This window comes from Amia ocellicauda, chromosome 20 (assembly GCF_036373705.1).
Source record: "Amia ocellicauda isolate fAmiCal2 chromosome 20, fAmiCal2.hap1, whole genome shotgun sequence".
Classification (NCBI taxonomy): domain Eukaryota; kingdom Metazoa; phylum Chordata; class Actinopteri; order Amiiformes; family Amiidae; genus Amia; species Amia ocellicauda.
In genome coordinates this window covers 1,940,297-1,967,299 of record NC_089869.1, presented here as the reverse complement: position 1 = coordinate 1,967,299, position 27,003 = coordinate 1,940,297, and the positions used below count along the sequence as shown (strand labels likewise).

Genomic DNA, 27,003 nt, shown 5'->3' with positions numbered 1-27,003 from the left:
CCCTCTCAAGTGGTGGCAAAAATCGTGCAGTATGTATCCACATATTGCACAGCTTGCCAAGATGTACTTGAGCATACCTGGCACATCCGTCAGAGCTGAACATGTGTTTTCATCAGCTGGAAACATTGTCAACAAAAAACGCTCAGCACTTGCTGCAGATCAAGTTGACCATCTGGTGTTTTTGACAAACAATATGTAGATGTATGAGTGAGTGGATAGTTTCTGAATGACAGTTTGTCATTTTGTTTTAGCATAATACATTACTCTGTCTGTTGAAGCCTGTTTTCTCATATTACATGCACTTCTACTTATATGCACTTTTGTTACTTCAATTTCCTTGCGTGCACATTTAGGAAATCATATTTGATTTATGAATGATTGTATAAAACGTTACACACTTTAAACAAAGTTATGTCATTTTATTTGAATAAAAACTGCGATGCTTGATTTGGTTTATGTTTGCTCATTGTGCTCGCTTAGGAGACAATACAGTACTTTTTCCTCTAACATAAAGTAACGTCTTAAGGATTTGAATATAAATCCTATTACTATTATTTAAGTAAGAAATTCGAATTTACTTTTTCAGCCATTTTGACAGCTCTAGTGGGAGGTTGGTAAGGAAGGGTGGAATTGATAATTTGACTTTATTTCTGTTTGCTCTATATTTGTCAATGCTACGTTGCTGTTTTACAATGTTACTTTTTCATGTGTGCCAAGCCTGTGATCTTCCTTGATGTCTTCATGACTATTTTATGAGTATGTGTCTTTATATTTTGAGTATGCATATCTTTCAGATTCTTGATCTCGCCTTTGATACTCATGATTAATAATATTAATAATATTAAACTGTTGTCCTGGAATGTGAGAGGTTTAAATATTCCCAACAAGCGGGTTAGTTGTCTTGATCTTTTGCAAAGAAGGAAAATAGATGTTGCCATGATACAGGAGACTCATCTCAAGCAGCAAGATGTTCATAGATTTGCGAACAAACACTATTACGTGGCCGCGTGTTCTTCTGCACGTAATAAGACGCGTGGGTCTGTGATTTTATTGCGCCGTAAGTCCCAGTTTAGTTTTAGGCACGGGTGGTGATGCAGAGGGCAGAATAGCATTTTTAAAAGCTAGTATTTCGGACAAGAAAATTGCATTTGTCTCGGTTTATGCCCCTACGACATATGATGTTGATTTCTTCAATTCAGTAACCAAACTGTTATCAGACCTATCTGACTATAGCTTAATTGTGGGGGCTGATATGAATTCTGTATTAGATCCAGCAGTAGACAGATCTTCTATGCAGCAGGCCAGTTCCCAAAACGCAGCATCTGCAGCTCTACGGAGATTTACACTTGACCTTGGTTTGGTGGATGCATGGCGAGTGTTTAATCTTTCTGCTAAAGACTTCACTTTTTTTTCTTCTAGACATAGGTCTTTCTCTAGGATTGACTTCATCTTCGCTTCAAAATCTCTCATCTCACAACTACACGCTGTTGATATTCTACCAATGAATTTATCAGATCATAGCGCTATGTACTCTTGTATTGTACTCCCTGATATTCCAAACAAAGCCACCAGATGTCAATTTAACTCCACTTTACTGCAGAATTAATCTTTTCATACTTCTTTCCAAGCCAAACTTGATGAATTTCTCACATTTAATCGCGGCTCAGTGAGTGACCCTCGCATATTATGGGATGCAGTAAAGGGATTTATTAGAAATAATGCTACATTATTTTCCTCTAACCTCAACAAATCCCATTTATATAAAATCAAGGAACTTGAAGCCAAGATTACCCTGTTAGATCACTCACTTAAAAGTTCTTTCTCTGAAACCATTGAACTTGAGTTAGATGTTGCTAGGAGGGATTTAAATGTTTTGCTTAGACGATGTGCAGAGTTCTTTATTCATAGGGCTAGTCAGAAATATTATTTTAATGGTAGCAGGCTGAGCCACCTTCTTGCTTTAAGACTTCGCAAAAATTAAAGCTTTGCTAATATTTCTTCTATCAAAAATGCAAGGGGGGATGTAGTCTTTGATCCGGCTCTAATCAGTTCTGTATTTTGTTCCTTTTATTCTAAACTATATAGCTCTGATATCCAATATGACAGTGGCAAATGTAAACAATTTCTTGAAACTCTTCAGTTGACATGTCTCTCAGAAGGCGAGTCAGCAGACCTGGGAGCTCCAATCTCTTTATCCAAATTAAAAGACGCATTACAAAGTATGAACAAGGGCAGATCGCCGGGGTTTGATGGTATTCCACCTGAGTTTTTTCTCACCTTCTGGGATCAGTTGGGACCTCTACTGCTGGATATGTTGCAAACAGCCTTAGAGATGGGCTTCTTTAGTAGAGATGTTAATACAGCTGTTATTTCACTGTTGCTGAAGAAAGACAAGGATCCTTCTCTTTGTACCAGTTATTGCCCCCTGTCCTTGATTAATTCGGATGTTAAACTGTATGCCAAGGTCCTTGCACGTAGACTCGAGATCTGTATGACCAAACTAGTTCATTACGATCAAACAGGATTTATTAGAACCAGATTGGCGACAGATAATGTTCGACGTCTCCTACATATAGTTCATACTGCCATACACCAAAACTTCATGCGCAGTTTTTTCTTTGGATGCTGAGAAGGCTTGCGACCACGTAGAATCTCTGGTCTGTGTTGGAACATATGGGATTGGGCATTGACTTCATTAAAATGATAAAAATGTTATATGCCAATCCTTCTGCGATGGTGCTTTCGGGTACCAAGTGTTCCCCAGAGTTTTCGATCTCTAGAGGAACTCGGCAGGGATGCCCTCTCTCTCCACTTCTGTTTGCCCTATCCTTGGAGCCCCTCGCACAGGCAATCCGACAATCTGTAAATTTTTCCTATTAGTATCAAAAACACTCAACATCGCATATCACTTTATGCTGATGATATACTGTTATTTTTTGAAAATATTCCCCAATCATTACCTACTGTACTTGCTCTCTTCAGTGACTTTAGTGCACTGTCAGGATATAAGATTAATTGGTCTAAATCAGCTTTGCTGCCTTTAAATGCTGGATTGACGGATATGATTTACCTACTAACATACCTGTGATTAAGCATTTTAGATACCTCGGAGTGGAAATTTACCCATCGTTACACACAACTGTACTATCTAACTTCCATAAACTATTTGGAAAAATTGAGACAGATTTGAACAGATGGATGCAACTTCCTAACACGCTGCAAGCCTGTATCGCTACAATTAAGATGAATGTTTTGCCACATGCTTCCTCTCCTCCTTCCTCCTGGATATTGGATTAAATTGCACTCTGTAATTTCAAAATTTCTGTGGAACGGTAAACGGCCACGTCTTAAACCCCATATTTTGCATTGTGAAAGATCATCAGGAGGATTATCTCTTCCAAATTTCTAATTTTATTTTTGGTCATTTGTGCTGCATCCAGCTACAGTATGGCTGTAGGCTGATGCTCCTGTCTCTTCGCGACAACTAGAAGAGAACCAAGTCTTCCCTTATTCTGGTGTTTCCCTCAGACAATGTAAATTACGATTTGGTCCTATTATTTCTTATTCTTTTATTGTGGCGTCTGGTGGAAAGACATATTAAAGATGGAGCCAAGTGGTATTCACATTCTCCCATTTTTCACAATACTGCTCTGTTATCTGGGGGTCACCCCTTTACTTTTCCTCAATGGTCTAATAACGGTATTCACATTCTGGCAGATGTTATGAAAGACAACTACCATTGCGCATTCCAGGACCTCCAATCACAATATAACGTGCCTGGTACTTCTTTTTTTTTTTTTTTTTTACGCCTTCGTTCTGCAATGTGTGCTTATGGTGTTCCTTGGGGCTCAGAACTACCGTCTCATCCTCTGCACAATATTTTAAATGTGAGGGGTAGAACATCTGGTCTGGTTTCTGCTCTCTATACTCTTCTGCTGAGAGCCTCGTATAAACCACTAACGATTAACGGCATCTGGAATAAAGACTTTCCCCCCAATGGTCAGGATATTTATTGGAATACTGTCTGGAACAATTTGAGTTGTGCTTCCAAAAATCCTAATCATCGGTTAATCCATTTTAACTTCATCCACAGAATATACTTGACTCCTCGGAGACGATTTCTAATGGGACTCACTGACACACCGGTATGTGCACTGTGTCCCCAGGGAGCAACAGGCACCTTTTTTCATATTGTATGGGAATGTCCAGGTGTGGCTATATTTTGGCATAGGGTTTGCTCAACTCTGTCCAATATTCTTGGGAAAAATATTCCCTATTCTCCGCAGATCCTTTTGTTAAATGATGATTCAGAGCTTGATTTATCTATACAGGAGAAACTAATTTGGCCAACTGGCATAACTGCTGCAAAAATAATGATTGCACTGCGTTGGCAGCCTCCGCACACCCTTCCCTTGCGTCAGTGGACCCTTGCTTTTCTTGATGTTGTTCATTTGGAGCTCTCTATCACTAGAATGCATGGAGCCAGGGAGGGGACTGTGCGCGGCTGGGCAACGGCAGCAGACAATATTAAAACATTATTAAACCCATCCTACTAATTAACACTTCTCTGAACTAGACCACAGGGGTTCTCTGTGGTCTGGGGAGGGGCGGTCTGTCACCTTTGGCGGGATGGAGTTGGGGGTTGGGGGGAATGGGACTGATGCTCTGTACTTTTTTTTTTTTTTTTTTTTTTTTTTTGTCTCCCAAAAATAAGTAAAAATTTGATCACAAAAAAAAAAAAAAGTATAGGTCCGAGGACTGAGCCCTGTGGGACTCCGTACTTAACCTCAGTTAAATTTGAGTGGTTCTCGTTAATCTGTACATATTGGAGTCTGTTTGACAGATATGATTTAAACCATGACAGCACATTTGTGAGACAGGCCAATATGGTTTTCTAAGCGGTGTATCAAGATTTTGTGGTCGATTGTGTCAAAAGCCGCACTTAAGTCTAATAAAATAATAACACTGGCGTGCCCTACGTTGGAGGACTGAAACACGTCATTCAATACTTTTAACAGGGCCGTTTCTGTACTATGGCCGGAACGGAAGCCTGATTGGAATTTTTCATAAAGATGATTATCGGTTAAAAAAGCTTGCAATTGGTTTGCAACTACTTTCTCTAGAACCTTAGAATGGATGGGAAGGTTTGAGATAGGTCGATAGTGTTTAAGTTGGTTTGGGTCGGCACTGGATTTCTTAAGAAGTGATTTAATTACAGCTATTTTAAACGATTCAGGAACAGATCCTGAGGATAAAGAGACATTAATAATATTGTGTATTCTGTGAATAATTAATGGCAGAGATTGTTTTAGCAGTTTAGTGGGTATAGGGTCTAGTGCTCAGGTTGTTGTTTTCATTTTAGTAATTAAGGAGACCAATTCCTGGTGATTTACTACGTTAAACGAGTCCAAGGTAGGCAGGGGCTGTGAAGGACTGCATGTGTTTCTGCATGTTTCCTGTTCTATCTGTTTTCTAATGCCGTTAACTTTGCTATTGAAATGATCCATGAAGTCACTACAGGTGAAATTGGGGGGATAACCTCTAAAGGATTTACCTGCTGGTTAGTAAGTGTCGCTATTGTATTAAAAAGAAAACGCGGGTTATTCTTATGCGTCTCTATTAAATTGGAGTAGTAGGCAGACCCTGCAGAGGACAGGGCCTGCTTGTATCTTATTATACTGTTATTCCATGCCATATGGAAGACCTCTAGTTTTGTTTCTCTCCATTTATGCTCACATCTACGGGGTTCTGTTTTAAGTGAGGGAGCGTGTTCGTCAAACCATGGTGAGAGTTTTGTTGGTTTAATTTGTTGTGTCCTAAATGGGGCTACTGTATCTAAAGCAGTGCTTAGTGTATTGTTGAAATGATGTAATAATTCATCTATAGATCCTGTTTTGATAAAGCTAGCATTTGGCAACAGAGTAGTGAATTTATGAATAGCAGTGGGATTTAGGCAGCGAGTTTCTATGTTCCTCTCCTGTGTGTCTGACTCTACTCCAGGCAGCTCAAATGTAAAACGGCAGTGGTCGGAAATCGTCTGGTTTTGGGGTGATATTATTAGGTTGTAAATCTGTACCCCACGGGTAATAACTAGATCTAGTGTGTGATTGTGACGATGTGTGGGTCCAGACACATGCTGAGTGAAGCCTGCAGACTCCAATAGGGACAAGAAACTAACAGTGAAGGGGTCGTCTTTAATGTCAATATGTATGTTAAAGTCCCCCAGAATAATGAGTTTATCATAGTGTATGGCTAAGTCAGATAAGAGACTGCTAAATTCAGTCATAAAAAAGGAATAGGGGCCTGGTGGCTATAAACTGAAGAGGTGGATTAAGCCTAAATTCTACCTGGTGAATTTCAAAAGATGTGAAGCTGTCTAATGGCTTAGTAGATAGGCGCAGGTCTGTGCAGTAGATGGTGGCCAGCACCCCCCACTGCCTGTTGCACGGGCCTTCTGGCAGTAAGAGTAGTCATTAGGGGAGGCTTCTACTAATGGAATAGTGTCGTCTGGTCTTAACCAGGTTTCAGTCAAGGTGAGCACATCTATGTGTGTGTCAGTTATGGTGTCGGCTGCTTTGCTAGGTAGTAAGCGGATGTTTAAGACAGCAAGCTTATACATGGGAGAAGTAATGTGAGCAGGTAATTTCTGTCTTGTAGTTTTAACTTTTATTAGATTGTTGAAACGAGAGCCCCGAGAGGAAGGAATACATCCAAGCCTAGGACAAATTACTGTTTTAATAGGATAACTATTCATTTTGTTTGTATAAGATTTAATCTCAGGACTATGTACTTTATTGGATGCCCCCAGGCAGGGATCTAGGATCGGGGTCGGGCTATGCTGGGAGTTACAGGCAGACTGCAGTGTAGGACTGCGAGCCTGCAGCCTGACCGGTGCTCTGAGGAGTCACGATTTTAAACAACTAGCTATATTATTAGATAACATTAGCGCTCCTCTCCAGCTCGGATGGAGCCCATCTCTTCTGTATAAGCCAGGCCTTTCCCAAAAACAATCCCAATTGTTCACAAAAGCGAAATTATTTAATGCACTCCAGCTTGCCAACCAGCTATTTAGAGAGGACAGCCTGCTGAAGGCCTCATCCCCTCTGTGTAATGTTGGTAGCGGGCCAGAGACAATTATATTCTGACATCGTTTTTTCGCTGTTTTGCATAGTAATGTAAAATTTATTTTTAAAATCTCTGATTGTCTATGTCTAATATCATTAGTGCCAGCTAACGATATTAGATTGAGCTTTTTAGCCATCAAGGAAAATGCTATTTTCTAGCATACTGCTAAAGCAACACTCAAGTGGTTTAAGGGGAAACATTTAAATGTCTTAGAATGGCCTAGTCAAAGCCCAGAACTCAATCCAATTGAGAATCTGTGGTATGACTTAAAGATTGCTGTACACCAGCGGAATCCATCCAACTTGAAGGACCTGGAGCAGTGTTGCCTTGAAGAATGGGCAAAAATCCCAGTGGCTAGATGTGCCAAGCTTATAGAGATGTACCCCAAGAGCTGTAATTGCTGCAAAAGGTGGCTCTACAATGTATTGACTTTGGCAGGGGGTGAATAGTTATGCATGCTCAAGTTTTCTGTTTTTTTTCCTTATTTCTTGTTTGTTTCACAATAAAACATATTTTGCATCTTCAAAGTGGTAGGCTTGTTGTATAAATCAAATGATACAAACCCCCCAAAAATCTATTTTAATTCAAGGTTGTAAGACAACAAAATAGGAAAAATGCCAAGGGGGGTGAATACTTTCGCAAGGCACTGTATGTGCAGTGCAATAAAACTACTTCAAATCTACAACTGGTACGTTAACCCACCTAAAAGCCAAACACTAGCAATGACAGAAAAGGAATGAGGAGCAAAAAACAAATACATAGCCAGCTATTGCTATTTATTTTGTATTCACTGGAACTTGAACGTACAGGTATGTTTTTTCCAAACATAGACCTGGAGTCTGTGTGTTGAGTGTGGTTTGGAAACGTGGAAAAGTAGTAGTTTAATTAAGTAGATCATATAAATTAGATAGATAGTCTAATACATTTTGTATGACCGGAAAAGGATGTTAATGTTCAGGCATTTTCGTTGCAGCTCACATTGCTAAACTATTATTGAATGAAAATTAAATAAATACAAAATTAACAGAGAAAAACATTTTGGTTGGTCAGTTACAGCTGTAATTGCAAAATATTATTTTATAAACAAATAGTCACAACCTTTATATCGGGAAACAGTAATACGAGAGTCTGACACGAGATGCGTAAGAGTTGGCAGGTGCTTATTGCTGCTGTTATTATGCAATTTCCGTATGTCTTCTAATAGGAAGTATGTATTTGTACATAGCCTAATGTTTATTTAACAAAGGTGTTGTGTTAGATAAGTATTTTAAAATGAAGTAATAAAGTAAATAACTTTTTTAATTGCAAAAATTGTCACATTGCATTATTTTGCATTTTGAATGGTTGGCGGGGGGCGGGCGACTATTCGAATAGTGGTGGACAACAGCTGTGGAATAATCGATAGTGAAAATATTTGTCATGCACATCCCTACTGATATACAACTACATGCGACTGATATACCGTAGTAAAGCGGCTCGAGTCACTCTTGTTCATTCTTAGTAGTATCTCGCTCTGGCCTAGTAGTAGGAGGGAGGGGTGACTTCCTTGCAAACACACAGTGTTGCCACAACGTTGTGTGTGAGCAGGGTTGTGATCAATGCACATCGAACCTGGATTGCCTAGCAAACCCCCCCTGTTTGTAAAGCACATTTCCCTGCTTTTTAAAGACTGCACGCTCGCTAATCAGCCACACTATAAAATAGTTTTGAAGTGGTGGTGAATTTCAGCAGCAGCGTACCGCCGCTCCAGAATAGCAGTGCAGGAAACACTGATTACATCAACCTGTTGGTTCATCAGTAACACTCAGAATTGCTGCGACGATCCGGTCCGTTTCTCGTTATGGTTCTTGGTCAAAGGTGTCTTAATCTTGTTGTGTTGTTGTCGCAAAAATGTGCCCCTGTTCTGATTGGTTACGTCAGTTAGTTGATGCACTGCGTAGACAACGCAAGGACGTGATGTGGCAATCATTTTCCTGCTCCATTCACACAGACCTGTTGCCAGAACATTGCCAGCAACGAAATGCCGGGAATAACCCATTTACACAGACCTTGCTGGCAACAAAATGTCACCAAATTGCCGGCAATTGTTTCAGTGTGAATGGGGTTTTTCTTACTTATACACCATAACAACAATATAATTTTTGATTAGCGTGCACGTTTCCTTTTAACTGTTATACATCAGAACTCAGAGGAAGTACATGGGATATTCAGGAATTACTCTGGGGTTACTCATACATTAATTCATTATTTCATGAGGCTTTTACTGTAAAGTGTCAATGTTTTTTTGATAACACTTTACATTAAGGTACCTTATGATTCCTCATGAATTAATATATGAATACCATAGGATTTAAACATCAATAAATCATGAACCTGCACTTACCCTAACCCTAACCCTGTTATACATGTGATGAACATAAGAACTCAGATTAAGTGCATAACATATTCATGTGTTTATCCTGTGGTATTCATATATTAATTCATGAGGCATCACAGTACCTTATTGTAAAGTGTGAGGTTTTTTTTGTTGTTTTTTTAGCACAGTGTGATTACACAGCGCACCAAATGCTGAAATGCACCACAGAAACTAAACAATGTCCTCTTTGAAGTGAATTGCCTTTCAGTTCAAAAAGTGACCACCAAAATATGAAATAGCCCTGCCAACAATCACTTAAACTTATCCTCTAAAATGTAATTTCTTATAAAGTGATTAGTTCATATTCAATCATTTGAAGATTCTCACAAGTAAAATATGACATTGACAGTTTTATATATAGCATTTAAAATTAACATTGTATTGTAATTTTGAAATGCATAAAGAAACATAGCCAGAGGTATATATCTTAATATACTACATACATTATTTTGTGGAATGACCCTACTTTAGAGAAAATAAATAATTACAAATTCATAACATTGTAAAAAAAAAAATGTAACCTCAAGATTCCCATCAAACTGGATGCTATAGCAGGAAATGTATGACTGCAGGACTCTCCCCCTGTACAAAGAAAGCATTTCCGAGAAAGGATAGTAGATAGCAGCAGAAGAGCTCTAGAGCCGTGGGTCCGGAGAACGGTAGCGTTTCGTGTAAACATTAAAAAATATATTGTTGAAGGTAAAATAAATAAATAAATAAATGATTAAAAGTGGGGATTGAAAACCTGACACATAATATTATTTTCTACCATTGGTACTTCATTGACGGGCAATCTTTGAACTTAAAAAGTACTGTAGTAGAGAGCGTACTAGAAATGTCGAAACAAGTGTGTGAATGTGTCTAAAATTAATCTCCAGATTAACTACAAAACTACAACATAGCTCTCAAGTTTTCAAAACGTCAATGCGTGAGATTTGTCACATGAAAATAGCAGCTGCCTGGGGGGTTGTGCGGTAAATATGTTACGTTAAATGTGTGATAACGTAAATGTATACATTTATCAACTAAGCTGTAAATGTATACATTTACTAGTAAATCACTAAAATGAACATAGTTACCCTAACCCTATCACACATTAGACTATGTCTACTGAACTTTTTGCTCGTTATCACTTGTAGATTGAATTTCCGCATAGGCTACAGACCTATCTGATCAAATGCAGATCACGTGTCAAAGCAGCCTATATGCGTTTCATTGTTTCGCAATCGATAAAACTGTATAGTTATACAGTTAGCAGACTATATGAAAAAATAAACAACGTGCTGGACTTTTTGTGATTCGCAAACGTGATGTATTTGTAAAATCAATAAAAAAAAATATTCTTTACCATTTTACTTCACTATAATGACATTAAACAATGGAAATAAATCAAACATATGACATGATTATACTACAATATTATAAACTATACCACAGCACGCATTACTACAGCTTTAATTATTATTATTATTATTATTATTATTACGGCTTCAGCGACAATGTAGTGTCTGAGCCAATTTAAGTACTAATAGTGAACAGCCCTGTACAAAGTGAATACACGAGTTCACATATACATGAATTTACCGTAAAGTAAATAATGCACATACACCGATCAGCCATAACATTATGACCACCTGCCTAATATTGTGTAGGTCCCCCTTTTGCTGCCAAAACAGCCCTGACACGTAGAGGCATGGATTCCACTAGACCTCTGAAGGTGTGCTGTGGTATCTGGTACCAAGACGTTAGCAGCAGATCCTTTAAGTCCTGTAAGTTGCGAGGTGGGGCCTCCATGGATCGGACTTGTATGTCCAGCACATCCCACAGATGCTCGATTGGATTGAGATCTGGGGAATTTGGAGACCAAGTCAACTCCTTGAACTCGTTGTTGTGTTCCTCAAACCATTCCTGAGCCTTTTTTGCTTTGTGGCAGGGCGCATTATCCTGCTGAAAGAGGCCAATGCCATCAGGGAATACCGTTTCCATGATGGCCGGCTTGCCTTCTTCATATAGTCCATCCTGGTGCCATGTGTTCTCCAGTTAAGCAACGCACACATACCCGGCCATCCACGTGATGTAAAAGAAAACGTGATTCATCAGACCAGGCCACCTTCTTCCATTGCTCTGTGGTCCAGTTCTAATGCTCACGTGCCCATTGTAGGCGCTTTCGGCAGTGGACAGGGGTCAGCATGGGCACCCAGACTGGTCTGCGGATACGCAGCCCCATACGCAACAAATTGTGATGCACTGTGTGTTCTGACACCTTTCTGTCAGAACCAGCATTAACTTTTTCAGCAATTTTAGTTGAGTAGCTCGTCTGTTGGATGGGACCACACAGGCCAGCCTTCGCTCCCCATGTGCAACAATGAGCCTTCGCCGCCCATGACCCTGTCGCCAGTTCACCGCTTTTCCTTCCATGGACCACTTTTGATAGGTACTGACCACTGCAGACCAGGAACACCCCACAAGAGCTGCAGTTTTGGAGATGCTCTGACCCAGTCGTCTAGCCATCACAGTTTGGCCCTTGTGAAGGTTGCTCAGATCCTTACGCTTGCCCATTTTTTCTGCTTTTAACACATCAACTTTGAGGACAAAATGTTCACTTGCTGCCTAATATATCCCACCCACTGGTGCCATGATAACGAGATTATCAGTGTTATTCACTTCACCTGTCAGTGGTCATAATGTTATGGCTGATCGGCGAATAATGCTTATTATCAGTTACTTTCAACTGACTATTCAAAGTGAACATAAAAATCATACTCTTATAAACAAACCGATTCCCTTTATTATTTAACAGGGCAAATTATACTAAACGGAAGGATTAGAGCTATTATTGATACCTATTGTCTCTACTAAAAGTGACAGCACTGCAGCTCAGCTACATTATTATTAAATGCAATTATGAATATGAGCAAAGTAACATTTTAATAACATACTATCACAGCATGTCCAATATTCATAGCAGAATGAGTATACATGAGAATGTATACATATCTGCATAGCATCTAAGTATGTATTGTATGCATTTCAGTATGTAATGTATGCAACTCAGTATGTAGTGTATGCGTCTCAGTATAGTGTATGTACCACGGGGTGAATTATGTCCCTAACAGTGCCTCATAATGATCCCATGGTTAGTGCGCAGCTTGGTACTAGTGCTGCAAGTTTGTTGCAATTGACCCTTGATGACTATGATAGGGTGTTTATGACAAGCAGACTTTTGTTATTCTGCTCTAACATTGACCAATTTAGCCAATAGTTTTCTGAGAATCTTCTGAATCTGCAAATTCTGTCCAGAATTGTGAAAGTTTGCGAATTGTGAACACATTCATAGAAAACCCTTTTTTTCCTTTTTGATATAATTATAGATTCGAAATATATACAGAAATAATAATGATAATAATGTTGGTACTACACGTGAATAATTTCCCTGCTTTTATTGCTGTTTGTTGTAGACATGAAGATTTTAGATGGCTAGAAAACGTAAAATGTAGGCTAATAATAAATTCCCAAACCAGCACATTCTAAATAAAACAATACCACAAAAACACAACCAGCAACTCTCAAAAAATGTAACCATCTATAAAAAGAAGGCTGGTAAGTTCACTTTCAAAGGTGTTTTATGAAGGATGGAGTGGGTTGCGGGTGTGACAGCTGTATTTAGTCAGAAATTTCGTGGGTTCTAGTGGAACATGATTACATTTCATTATTATTATATATTATTATTATTTATTTATTAGCAGACGCCTTATCCAGGGCAACTTACAAAAATAAGAGTATTATGAAAGTGCAATACAGTATACAATTACAGATCAAAACATAGTACTAATACAAGTTTAAAATGACATAAGTGCATAAGAAAAAATACAGTTATACAGGTCGTACATCCTTGTGAGCTCATCATTGCTGACAAGATGTGAAGTCATAATTAGAGCCCAAGGGAAGGGAACATAGGGGCAATCAATATAAACAACATGAGATTGTATTGGACTACACCAATACACTTATATAGGGCAACATTATCGTAATTATCCATACACTCGTTGCGAGAGACAGCTGTTTCATTCAGACAGGGCTCATTCTAGTGGGACGTATTGCCAGACAAGAATGGATTTTTAAAGAAATAAAACCCTGCCCTGGCTACACCTCACGCTATATCTTAAAAATGGCTTTTGTGTGAGCTAATGGGTGGACATGAGCGGGCACGTGACTGATGACAGATCTCACTGTATGCGGAAGTCAAAACTCAGTGTAAACGGACGTGAAATATCACTGTATACGGAAGTATCTCATTATATGCATCTCAGTATTTAGTGTATGCATTTCAGTATGTAGTGTATGCATTTCAGTATGTACTGTATACATCTCAGTATGTAGTGTATACATCTCAGTATGTAGTGTATGCATTTCATTATATAATGTATACGTCTCAATATGTAGTGTATGCATCTCAGTATGTTGTGTATGCATTTCAGTATGTAGTGTATGGATCTTAGTATGTAGTGTATACGTCTCAGTATGTAGTGTATACGTCTCTGAGCACATATATATACACCATACTCTACATTGTTAAGGGAAAAAAAAAAAACTTTTATTGTGAAATTTGTGAAATATATATAACAAAATACTTAATACTAATAATAATACAGAAAATTTAAAAAACAGAAATAGCATAATTGGATAAGTCTACACTGACCCAAGTTAATATTTGGTGCAATTACAGCTGAATTACAGCTGTGAGTCTGTTGGGATAAGTCTCTACCAACCTTGCACACCTAGATTTGGCAATATTTAAGCATTCTTTACACAACTATGCAAGCTCTGTCATGTTCCTTGGGGAGTGTTGACAGCAGTCTTCAAGCCATGCCACAAATTTTCGATTGGATTTAGGTCGGGGCTCTGACTGTACTCAAGGACATGTGAAACGAGAACCTCTTTTTTATTTTGTTTGTTTCTTTTTCTTCATAGGCTAAAGGAAGAATAACTGTTATGCCCGGTAAGCATGCAAGATATATCCTGTCTCTGATCTTTAATGTATGGATATATACTGTATCTACACATATCTTGGGATATGTTGGAAGTTGTGTCATAAAAAGGTGCCGCTGGCTATGGTCTTTCCTCTGGTGTGGGCCCTTTGCCAGCCCTCGGGGGGGATGGAACATTAACCAGCCCTTGGGTGAATCGTCAGTCCTTGGGGTGTTGGTGCACTATTAGTTCTCTGTGGTGGGGTGCCTGATCGGCCCTCTGGGGTGGGTTGTGCCTCATAAGGCTTCCAAGGTGGGGGTCAAGGTGCCTTGTCAGTCCCTCAGAGGGAAGACAAAAACAAACAAAAAAAAAGAAATGGGCTCAGGACAAAATATAATTGTGCATAGCATGTATATGTGGGTTATAATGGCTAGAGAAACGGAGACTAAAAAGATTAGTCTTCAGCCATGATTTAAAGACTAAGGGGCATCTCTTACATAGGTTGGAAGATCATTCCATAGTTTCGGGGCCCTATAACTAAATGCTCTACCAGCTGCGTTTTTCTTGTGATTTTAAGGACCACTAAATAATTGGCTTACTGGGAGCTCAATGGTTGACCTGGAGTGTATTTGATAAGAAGATATTTTAAGTATGGAGGTTCCAGTTTGTTTAGAAAAGGGGTGTCAAACTCAAGGCCCGCGGCCCGAATACGGACCCAAAATGGATTTAATCCGGCCCCCGTGAAGGTGGAGTATCATCAAGTAATTAGGCACTCGACAGCTTGTGAATTAGGAAATTGCGTGTGAAAACTACAATTACCTTCAGCCATTGCGAATGTCATTGGCGCGAGGTAGGGTTTTAACAGCCAATCATAGGAGTTACTTTCCACTCTCCTGTTCTTTCAGTAATCTGCAATAAACTCAACTCAAAATGTCCAAGAAAGGTAGAGTGTTTCAGGAAAGGTGGGAGTGGTAATATCTGTTTGTGGAGCTGAGTTTAAAATCTGTATGCCTCGTTTGTAAGGAGAGTGTAGCCGTGATGAAAATTAAATATACGGCGGCACTACGAGACTAAACACAAAGAGAAATATGGTTGTTTGGAGAAAGAGCAAAGGCTGCACAAAGTGTCTGAATTTAAAAAGTCTTTAACTACAGCAAACCATGTTCAAAAGGGCAAAAACAGAGAGTGATGCTGCCATTAAAGTGAGTTATATCGTATCCCAAGAATTTGCCAAAATGTCAAGGTCTTTCTATGAGGTTGCTTTTTTAAAGAACTGTATGCTTAAAGTCAGCGATGTAGTGTGTCCAGACAAAAAGCATTTGTTTGCAAATGTCAGTCTCTCATGAAGTACCGTTGCTGAGAGAGTAGATGATTTAGCTGCTAATCTCAAAGACCAGCTACTTGAAAAAGCCAGTCATTCCATTGCATACTCGCTTTTCTGTTGATGAGAGCACTGGCATAACGGTCACAGCCCAGTTTATTCGGGTGGTAAATTCAGATCTAAATGTTACTGAAGATCTTTTGGATGTTGCAGCAATGCATGGCAACAGCACAGCAAATTACACATTTCAGCAAGCTGAGAGATGCGTGAACCATATTAAGTTGCTCTGGGAGAAATGAGTGGGTCTGACCACAGACGGGGTGCTGTTTGTTGAAAAAACAGGTCTTTTTCTGCAAAACAAACAAAGGGAGACAAATATCAGAGCTCTTGGATGAAAGCTGGCTGTGCGATCTTGCATTTCTATGGGATGTTACTGAGCATCTAAACACCTTAAACGTGAAGCTACAGGGCAGTAAAGAGGTCATAACAGAGATGTATGACAGTGTGAAAGCATTTCAGCTTAAATTACGTGAGAGAGAAGCAAATGCAGCAAGGAAACCTTTTCTATTTCCTGACTTGCCAAGCCATCTCTAACTCTCTCACAAACGTCACTATTCCAAGCGCTGGATTCCCGCAAAACTGAACTTGTTGTGTAAAAAATTTGAGCGCCACTTCTTGGATTTTAACAAACATCAATTCAGTTTCCAACCCATTTGGTGTTGATGTGAACAATGCTCCAGAGGACATCCAGATGGAATTGATTGAATTGCAATCCAATTACACACTTAAGAAGAAGTTCAGTTCCATTGGCGCTGCAGAGTTTTAGCCCTTATTACCAGTCACGTTACCACAGAACCGCCTGCACACTGCACAAGTCCTCTCAATGTTTGGAAGCACATACCTGTGCGAACAGCTGTTTTCACTGATGAAGCTCAACAAATCCCCACAAAGATCACGACTGACTGACATCTACACTCCATACTGAAGATCACTTCAGCACAAGACATTACACCGGACATTGACAAGCTAGTCTCATGAAAAAGGTGTCAGGTCTCCTCAACAATTGAACCCCCTCAGAGCAGCAATTAGGTCAGGTGTGTGTTTTGAATAATCATAAGTTTTAAAGATTAAGTATAATTCTAACTAATTAATTTAAATTTAGAGTGTTGCGAATTCTGTGAATTGAACAGTGAATTATAAATAGGGACGAGCAAATATTTATGTGGCCCTCGAATGAAACTTGAAATGGTAGTGTGGTAAAATTGAGTTTGACACCCCTGCATTAGAGCTTTAAATGCAAATAAGAGCACTTTGAAATCTATCATGTCTCGCACTGGGAGCCAGTGTAGAGAAGCTAATATTGTTCATGTTTTTTTGTTTTAGTTAAGATCCATGCAGAAGTATGTAGACCTAACTGAAGTGCAGAAATAGCTCTGTTTGTGCTACCTGACAAATGCATCTATACATTTCACAGTGTGATGTAATGAGAGCAACTGTCTTAATTTAGCAATGTTTCTAAGCTGAAGGAAGGAAGAATGTGTGATTCAAAGGGTATATTATGGTTACAGATGACATCCATCTCCTTAGGGGTCAAATTGAAGTTATCATTACTCAGTTTTGTCAGTGTATGATGAACAGATTTTTGTACCCCAAACTTAAGTCTTCTGTCTTATGTCCAACTATAATCCATTTAATAGTCTTTAGCAGAAAACGTGGCTCTGCATTAACCTCTTTGCTAAACTTGCCAGAATATAGCACCTGTAGGGCACACATACAATGAAAATGTTTTAAAAATATGTTTGCATTTTTTAACAAGAAGAATCCAATAAATTAACAGGAATCATACAATGGGGGAAAAAAGTATTTGATCCCCTGCTGATTTTATACGTTTGCCCACTGACAAAGAAATGATCAGTCTATAATTTTAATGGTAGGTGTATTTTAACAGTGAGAGACAGAGTAACAACAAAAAAATCCAGAAAAACACATTTCAAAAAAGTTATAAATTGATTTGCATGTTAATGAGGGAAATAAGTATTTGACCCCTTTGACTTAGTACTTGGTGGCAAAACCCTTGTTGGCAATCACAGAGGTCAGACGTTTCTTGTAGTTGGCCACCAGGTTTGCACACATCTCAGGAGGGATTTTGTCCCACTCCTCTTTGCAGATCCTCTCCAAGTCATTAAGGTTTCGAGGCTGACATTTGGCAACTGGAACCTTCAGCTCCCTCCACAGATTTTCTATGGGATTAAGGTCTGGAGACTGGCTAGGCCACTCCAGGACCTTAATGTGCTTCTTCTTGAGGCACTCCTTTGTTGCCTTGGCTGTGTGTTTTGGGTCATTGTCATGCTGGAATACCCATCCACGACCCATTTTCAATGCCCTGGCTGAGGGAAGGAGGTTCTCACCCAAGATTTGACGGTACATGGCCCCGTCCATCATCCCTTTGATGTGGTGCAGTTGTCCTGTCCGCTTAGTAGAAAAACACCCCCAAAGCATAATGTTTCCACCTTCATGTTTGACGGTGGGGATGGTGTTCTTGGGGTCATAGGCAGCATTCCTCCTCCTCCAAACACGGCAAGTTGAGCTGATGCCAAAGAGCTTGATTTTGGTCTTATCTGACCACAACACTTTCACCCAGTTCTCCTCTGAATCATTCAGATGTTCATTGGCAAACTTCAGACGGGCCTGTACATGTGCTTTCTTGAGCAGGGGGACCTTGCGGGCGCTGCAGGATTTCAGTCCTTCACGGCGTAGTGTGTTACCAATTGTTTTCTTGGTGACTGTGGTCCCAGCTGCCTTGAGATCATTAACAAGATCCTCCCGTGTAGTTCTGGGCTGATTCCTCACCGTTCTCATGATCATTGAAACTCCACGAGGTGAGATCTTGCATGGAGCCCCAGAGCGAGGGAAACTTACAGTTATTTTGTGTTTCTTCCATTTGCGAATAATCGCACCAACTGTTGTCACCTTCTCACCAAGCTGCTTGGCAATGGTCTTGTAGCCCATTCCAGCCTTGTGTAGGTCTACAATCTTGTCCCTGACATCCTTGGACAGCTCTTTGGTCTTGGCCATTGTGGAGAGTTTGGAATCTGATTGATTGATTGCTTCTGTGGACAGGTGTCTTTTATACAGGTAACGAGCTGAGATTAGGAGCACTCCCTTTAAGAGAGTGCTCCTAATCTCAGCTCGTTACCTGTATAAAAGACACCTGGGAGCCAGAAATCTTGCTGATTGATAGGGGATCAAATACTTATTTCCCTCATTAACATGCAAATCAATTTATAACTTTTTTGAAATGCATTTTTCTGGATTTTGTTGTTGTTATTCTGTCTCTCACTGTTAAAATACACCTACCATTAAATTATTGACTGATAATTTCTTTGTCAGTGGGCAAACGTACAAAATCAGCAGGGGATCAAATACTTTTTTCTCTCACTGTATCATATCTATAGGCAACTTTTGCTTCATTACAATATGTACTATGTATCTGACCTATTTTGTTATTGTAATTCATTATTGTCAGTATTCATTGTAATTGCCTCACAAAACTGCTGTAAATGTAATTTTATTTTTGACCCCACATCTGATATTTACATAGAGGATGGAGGTTCAAGACTTGATCAGGATTTATTTTGCGATTAATTTTTTCTTTGTACATTTTGTTCAAGGGCAGAATATATACTAAGTTTAGAAAATGCAACATTGCCCTAAAACAAATTAAGAAATGCTTACAAATTATTGGGATTGATTTTTTTTTTTTTTATTCTGTTCAAACCACTGGTACACACGGAACCTGTGTGTGTGTGTTGTTTTGAGTGTCAGTCTGTTTTGTGCAGGAGGGGGGATCAGTGAGCGAAATCTGCAGAGGATTCTGGAGGGTTCAGGGGCCCAGGAATTTCACTGTTCTGCCCGATCCAGCCGTGACTCTGCCATGAAGTTCAGGTAATATGCCTAACCTCACTGTGTGTGTGAAGAAGTACTCTTCATTACTAAGTCAGCTGCTGGTGACTACTGGTCACTAGCTAAAACTACTGTCAATGTCACAGGTAGGTCCAGGCTTATATGTTTATTTCTTTCACTTACTGAAAAGCTCCATTGTGTGATCATCATTCATGACATATAAAACAAATACCAGTGAAATGTTGCTTTAGGTACACATTGCATTTAAGTTAGTACTCAATTTAAAACAAATAAAAATGTTATTTAGATGGATTTTCATTTTTTTAAACTGCAAACCAGTCTTAATCCATTCCAAACTATTCAGTTTTTGGCATTTCATTCTGAACATGATGTCAGTTGAATGAAAGGTTCTCATAATTAGTATACAGATGCATCTTATTAAGACTTGAAGGAAAGCAGTGAAATGAAAAATGCAAATGAACTAAAAGCTCCAACAAGGGCCAGGCTAAAACAAATGAGCTTATATATTTTTTTGTCGTTTTAACATTATATGTGTTTTAGTGTTCGCTTGTGTACTAAATTAGACCTCCAATTAATAGTGATGTGCAATAGTATACTGCAAATCTAAAGTATGACTCACTTGTAGAAGAGCAATAATATTTTCCTCTGTCTGAATGGATTCCCTGCTACTCATTACAAATCCATTATAGGCCCTGCTTTACTCTCAGAAGTGTAAAATGTCCTTGAGGCCATTTAATTTCTGAGAGAGCATGTTCAACAGTGTCTATGGTTTTTTCTATCATTAGAGAGGAGTCTAATGTGTTCAAGCACAAAAAGATTGGCAAATCAGGGAGTAGAGAAAAGAGATAACAATCTTGTGCTCTGCTCTAATCAGTCTAAGACCACCAAGCCTTTGTAGGCAAGACTGCTTTTTTTCATTCCACTTGAGTTAAATGATTGATTCACTTAACTGAACCAATGTAACCCCTTTCCCAATTCTAATTCAGGTGATGATTTAATGAGTCCCAGAAAACCTGCTGGATTCTGTCCCCTCTGGGTTTGAAGGTCACTGATGTAGAGTTTCATGCTTTCCAAATGTTGGCTTCTGCTGCTGTTACCACCTTAAATAAAAAAGCTCAGCTGTGCATGATGTGTGCTGTGGTGTCTGGGTTGTGTCTTACTATTGAAATGTCACCCTCAGGAACTCCTGCGTCAGTATGGGAGCAGCCCTCTCGACCCCGGAGTACTCAGTGAAGGTGGCGGACGTGACCAAAGTGCGCACACTGAATGCAATCGCCAAGAACATTATGTAGAACCCACAGCGACCACTGAGAGAGAGAGTGATTGAGATCATTGTGAAAAGGGGTGGGTGGGGGGGTGAGGTCAAATCCAAATCGAATGATAGATTCAGTAATTTTGTTTTAGGTTTGAGGAAAAAAGGGACAATGGAAGGGCAGGATTATGGTGGCTGGTACTGCCTACTGCTGTTCTCCAAGAACAATGTCTTATTTAGGGAGAACGTCACTAACTATGACTTCGATTTTTACTTCAAGTTTACCGAATGACTAGGAGTTTTTTAGAGGTGAAGTAACAGTATGGCAGTGGAGAGAGCCATGAGCTGGAAGGGACAGATGGTTGTTTTTTTTCAAGCAAATCGTCTTTTAAGTAACATTTTGATCTAATGTTTTGGTGTTATCAACCATGCAAAATATGGTAAGCTTTCAGCACATTATGGCCTGTGTAGCTCACAAAAAAATTCGTTTTCCCAGTTGTACTACAGATGGGTTTGATACTACAGTATTTCTCTCCATTTCAGAAGCTTTACTAAACCGGACTTCAATAATTTTTAAATAATATTATTTAAAAAATATTTGAAGCTTAAATAATAGTATCTTTTTCTTCCTTTATCTGTATATGTTTCTTCTAATTGCCTTTTATTTAAATATGTAATAAAAATGCAACCTTAGTCCTGCTTTGGCTCAACTTAAGTCTGGAATGCCAAGTGCCCTGAATCAGAAGCTTAATTGTCTGATTGGTTTCTGTTAAAATATGGTAGCTTCATGGGACACCACTTCGGCAAAGAACCACAAGTCTTATAGCAAAACTAATATTATGTTAAAAATGTTAGTTAAAATTTATTTTAAAATGAAGGAGCTGATTCATGATGACCACTCTACCCATTCTAAAAATGTAATGAATGTGTTTTAATGCTAGGAACCACCTTTCATGGCACATATAGTGTGTAATCATTACTATGTGAGGATGACAATCACAAGTAACAAAAAGAGCTTGAGAAAGTGAACTACACGGGATGTTCTTTTTTCATGTGTCAGTCACTGTTCTCTTAGAATGTTTATTTTCTTCCTTTTGGGATCAGCAGTTATGAATATGCTCAGCTCAGGATCATGATGCTCTTATAATGGGATAAATGTAGACATCATGCACACACGTCCAGCAAAACACGCATTGTCAAGCTATCCATTTTGTCACACATTGTGTACCTGCAGCACAAAGCAGCAGAGCTATATCATCTGTAGTGATCACTGATAAGACTGTAGATAACATACCGCAGTCGGATATAATGCCTCCCAGATTCCAAGAGCCCACATCTTGTTGCACTCTTCATTGAAATGGAAAGCTTCTAGATTGCACACCACAGCACTGGAGTCTGATGCACACATTTAGAGCTTTACCCACATGATAGTTTACACTGGACTGTTCTTATCACAAGTTTCTTGCTGACAGCAATTGATGATAAAGCCAGAGTAACTGAAAGTTTCCTAGGTTCTGATCAACCCCAGCCCGTTTTGTGATATAAATTGATCGACCTGTGGGGGCTGCACATGCTGGGGCAATTGATTGGTTACTCTTGTTTGCCAGGCTCCCTCCCATTAGATAACCAGTTCAATGTCAACAAAGTTACTTTTTTTAACTGTATTCATTGAAAATTTGTGAACTGATATCAGATCTATTTATTATACAGATTAGATACCATATTTACACTAAGAATAATGGGAATATTACTTTAATAATTAATGATTTCCTCCAAATGGTGTTTTACGAAAGATGCAGTTCATAGCAGAAACAAGAATAGCATTTATTTGTCCCTATCTCTATAGCAAGAGCTTAAGCACAAGATAAAATATCTCATGGATTCTTAGATTGGCCCAATTGATAGAAAACAATCACAGTGTTACACCAGCATGGAATATTAATAGAGGAAGGGCTATGGTAAGATGCTGTATACTTACCAAAATCATCTAATTTTAGGAATGTTATTGTATGATGCTGTGTGGCATGACAAGTTTGAGGAGTCCTCAAAACTCCTCTTTAACACACAGACAATCACTGATGCAGTGTGACACATTTAATTATTAACAGGAGATTATTATGAAAGCTGAAGTTTATCTCTGAATGGTGAACTTTAGAACTTCACTGGAATAAATACTCTATGTATATGACTCCTGGTTATATCAGAGCGTGACTGGATAAAATATGTTGTAATTGTTATTTGTTTGTGTTGTTGTTTGTTGTTGTTTTTAAATGTCATGCTGAATAAAGTAAGTCTTTTGTTGAATTGTTTTTTTTAAAGCGATTTATTATTACTTTGAGCATGTGATGGCTTGGTATCCAAACTTGTTAGTGATTCCTCAAAACTAACAGGCATTACAGACTTACCAATAAAAAGGGAAGCAGCTATTTGGTTTTGGACTGACTGGACTGGAGATGACATACAGGATGACTGGCATTGTGCAGCTAAACAGATAATGGCTATTTTGGACAAAATGTTAAACATTTGGAAAGATGAGATCATTGACCATGAACTCAAGGACTGGCATTCTGACAACCCCCTCTTCCCACCTCAAAATAAAAATATCTCATACCTCCAACCCAGTATCTTCTCTTGGGATTGGGATATGTGCTTGTTTTGATTTTACTTTGGATTGTATTATTTAGTCACTGGTGACTTGACTCTGTCCTGCTGATTAAGTGACATTTCATTAGTTTTCAGTATAGCTGTTTTTGTATTTTTCCTACACCAAACAAGTTACACCATCTATCCAGTATAAATATCCCCGTCAGCCAGCATAGGGCCACAGAGTTGGAGAGTGACAAGGCCAGTTACCCCCTGGAAGGGATGCCAGTCTTGCATCAATAAATGTTAAGTACAATTATGTTTAGCTGTGATTGTGTTTTAAAATGTAACTGTTTGTAACTATTTTTCACTGCAATGGGTAAATGCAAATAATAATAATTTTGGGGGACAAACATACTTCTCTGTTAGACTGACAGGAGACAAACCTGGAACTTACAGTTTTATAATAAACTCAGACAGCAATATGTACATATTTATTTACATATTATAAAGTCAAGAAAAGACAACAGACACCAGCATTGACCTTCAGTGTACTTTCACACAAACAAGCTATAGCTACTAAGAGATACAACTTGACAACAGCTTTGCTACCTGATCGAACCCAATGTGAAATCCTTAGTCTGTCATAGTTGGTCCAAGTTAGGTTGTGAGATGAATGAGAAACAGACAGAGAGAGAGAGGGGAACCTCACTAGACCTAAGGGCACAATGGGGTATAATTGGAAAACAGATAAAAGTTTTTCACACCCCTACGACTGACCTAAATTCTGCTGCCAAAAAAACTCAAACATCAACAGCTTTTGGTTTGTCAGGACCGAATGGCAATGGGATCCCCTTCTGAGAATGGAAAATAGCAGGAATTATGTTGCTCAGAAGAAAAGAGTATAGGGGATAGGAGAGCTCAACAAAATCGCAAGATAGTATTAATAAGTATCTGGTTTAGCACATGCTTGATCTTTGAAAAAATGAGCCAGACCCTGCCTCCCTCTCTTTAGACTTTAGACTGGTCTAATCTGGAGATACTATGTGAGTAAGTGTCTGCGGGGTGATTTGGTAACAGGAGAAACATTTTTCATAGGGCTGGTTTAAATTGACTCTGTTTAAGACTCAGTTATGTATTAACCTGGCCCCTTGTTATATTATAGACGGAGTTGGGCTGTGGAGTCCAGGGCAAAAGAGCTCCACTGCTGAATCACGATCAGCCTTTCACCTGGATGAGGTCTGCTTGTTTGCTGTCAGAGTAAAAACATCGCAGAGAGACCAGGCGGCAGTACAAGCTCTGTCTCCCTCGCAGAAGAGGGATCACAACCACTCTCATGATGTCCACTGCCCTGGATCATTTCTGTGGATCAACATTTTGGGTAAGGCAATATTTTTGGATCATTAGGATCAATATGTATGTATGGATAGAGGGATGTATTTATTTATTGATCAGAGACATTAAAAACAATTACAATATAAGTTTCACTTAAATTATATAAGGTACACTGTATTTTAAATTTAGTGAGCAAGCTAATGATAGATCAAAGACTGACAATGAGGACAAATACAATTAAATACAATTAGGCCTATACTGTAAACTATAACATCAACTTTTTGTTTATTTACAGCTAAATATACAAAGAGTAGGTTAAAAATATAGCCAAAACCAATACATAATATACATTTTTCTATATATCAGATACAGATAATAAAATGTCTTACCACCCTTTGATGCATTCTTAAAACACTTATTTTTAGATTATACCTACAGACAATTCTGATATTCTGTCATTCTTTTATTCACTTTAATGTATACATTTTATTATAGTGATGTTTTAAAACTTGTAATAATGCATGTTAGTGTTTTTATAAACCCATGTATGTTGATTGGCTAGGCATTTGTGAAATAATAATAAAAATAATAATAATCATAAATAATCATGATCATAATAGAATGCACCAGTGAACACAAGCTATTGGATAATAGACACTTACAGTAAAACATTGTTGTAAATTTACCTGTGAATTACTGTACAGTATTATTAGTAAAATATATGGTACTTTATCAATTATCAATAGGTAAATTATCAATAGTTAGCTGATGATAAAGTTTTTTTGTTGTATTATTATTATTAATACAGAAAGCCAGATGTTTTCCAAGTAAAGTTGGTGGGTAGTGTTAAAACTCAGCACAATATTGTTGTGACGATTGCCTCATGGGAGGACCGTCAAGCTGTAGAGAAGGACCCAAGTGCAGAGCTAGTACAATGAGCAGACAAAAGCCAAGGAGAGATCAAAGGCATGGTTGAGGTCACTGGCAATGGTCAAAATCCAGAAGGTCAAGAAAAACAGATAGAGGGGAGAGGGGAGAGGGGAGAGGGGAGAGGGGAGAGGGGAGAGGGGAGAGGGGAGAGGGGGCCAGGCTTGGTGATGCAGGGAGAGCTGACAACACTTCACCCAGAGTGAGGGCAGTGAGGGGTATATAAAGGAGAGCAGAAACTAGGAAGGCAGGAGCAGAACCAATGAGAACAGAGGACAGGAGCAGAAGTGCACAAGGGTGTTGAGGAATGTTAATTGACAGAGTGAAAAAAGGAAAGCAGTGAAGGGAGCAGGAAAAGGCAAGGGAACATTGGTGGCCTCTAGTGGGGAAAGAGGGTCAGGGTTAGGGAACTGTGACAATTGTACTGAAATAATTACTTTTTGTAATTGTATTAGATATCTGTTTGTCTTTCATAACATTTTAGACATTTATTCAAACAATCATTAATGTAGTTCACAGTTAAATACATATTATCAACATCATACCATCTTCCCTAGTGCCACAAGGTGGTATAGTGGATCATTTCTAATAAGGCATATCGTAGGTTCAAATCCTGTCCAGCCCAAGTAATACCAATATTCAGGGCTAGATGTAACAGGATTGCAAATATTTTAACAGGCGTAAATGTTGAGTGACTGGTACTAAACAAGCGCAATGTCTTTTGAGTGGTTTAAAGAACCAGCTGATGATTCATATTTACCATAATTGTGTGTGTTTCTGCAAGAAGCCACAAGAATGGGTTGGAGATTGTGCAAATAAGGTGTTCCATTTATGAGATGTCCTAAAGTTGCCAGCCTTAGCATCAGTTAGTTAAGAATTTTGGAAAGCATGTTTTAAGCAATCTTTTGGCAATGTTGGGGAAATGCCGTAGCCTTACCTTAGTCACATTTTACAAATCTATATATTAGGAATATAGCTCTAGGTGCACCTTAAGCGTGGACAATGGAAACAGGATATATGTGAACCTTAAGTTTTAGTAACTAGTGGCACCTCCTTTTGAAGCAATGGCTTCAACCAAAGGTTTCGTGTACCATGCATTAGCTGAAATGCTCAAAATGACCAATTACCAATGACCAATGTTAGAAATTTTGA

The 27,003-nt window shown here is 38.8% G+C and overlaps 2 protein-coding genes across 3 annotated transcripts in view; both read left to right on the top strand.

Annotated features, from left to right (window-relative positions):
• cutc (cutC copper transporter homolog (E. coli)) overlaps nucleotides 1-23,310 on the top strand; it is a 39,736-nt gene extending 16,426 nt beyond the window's left edge. The window contains exons 7-9 of the mRNA XM_066693339.1: nucleotides 14,513-14,540; nucleotides 19,670-19,775; nucleotides 20,935-23,310. Of these exons, the coding sequence (XP_066549436.1) occupies nucleotides 14,513-14,540; nucleotides 19,670-19,775; nucleotides 20,935-21,046 (246 nt within the window). The 3' untranslated portion in view covers nucleotides 21,047-23,310. The remainder of the gene's footprint in view (nucleotides 1-14,512; nucleotides 14,541-19,669; nucleotides 19,776-20,934) is intronic.
• Nucleotides 23,311-24,760: 1,450 nt separating this feature from the next.
• abcc2 (ATP binding cassette subfamily C member 2) overlaps nucleotides 24,761-27,003 on the top strand; it is a 125,007-nt gene continuing 122,764 nt past the window's right edge. For both annotated transcript variants that reach the window (XM_066693957.1, XM_066693955.1), the window contains exon 1: nucleotides 24,761-24,970. In XM_066693957.1, coding sequence (XP_066550054.1) covers nucleotides 24,926-24,970 — 45 coding nt within the window. In that variant the 5' untranslated portion in view covers nucleotides 24,761-24,925. The remainder of the gene's footprint in view (nucleotides 24,971-27,003) is intronic.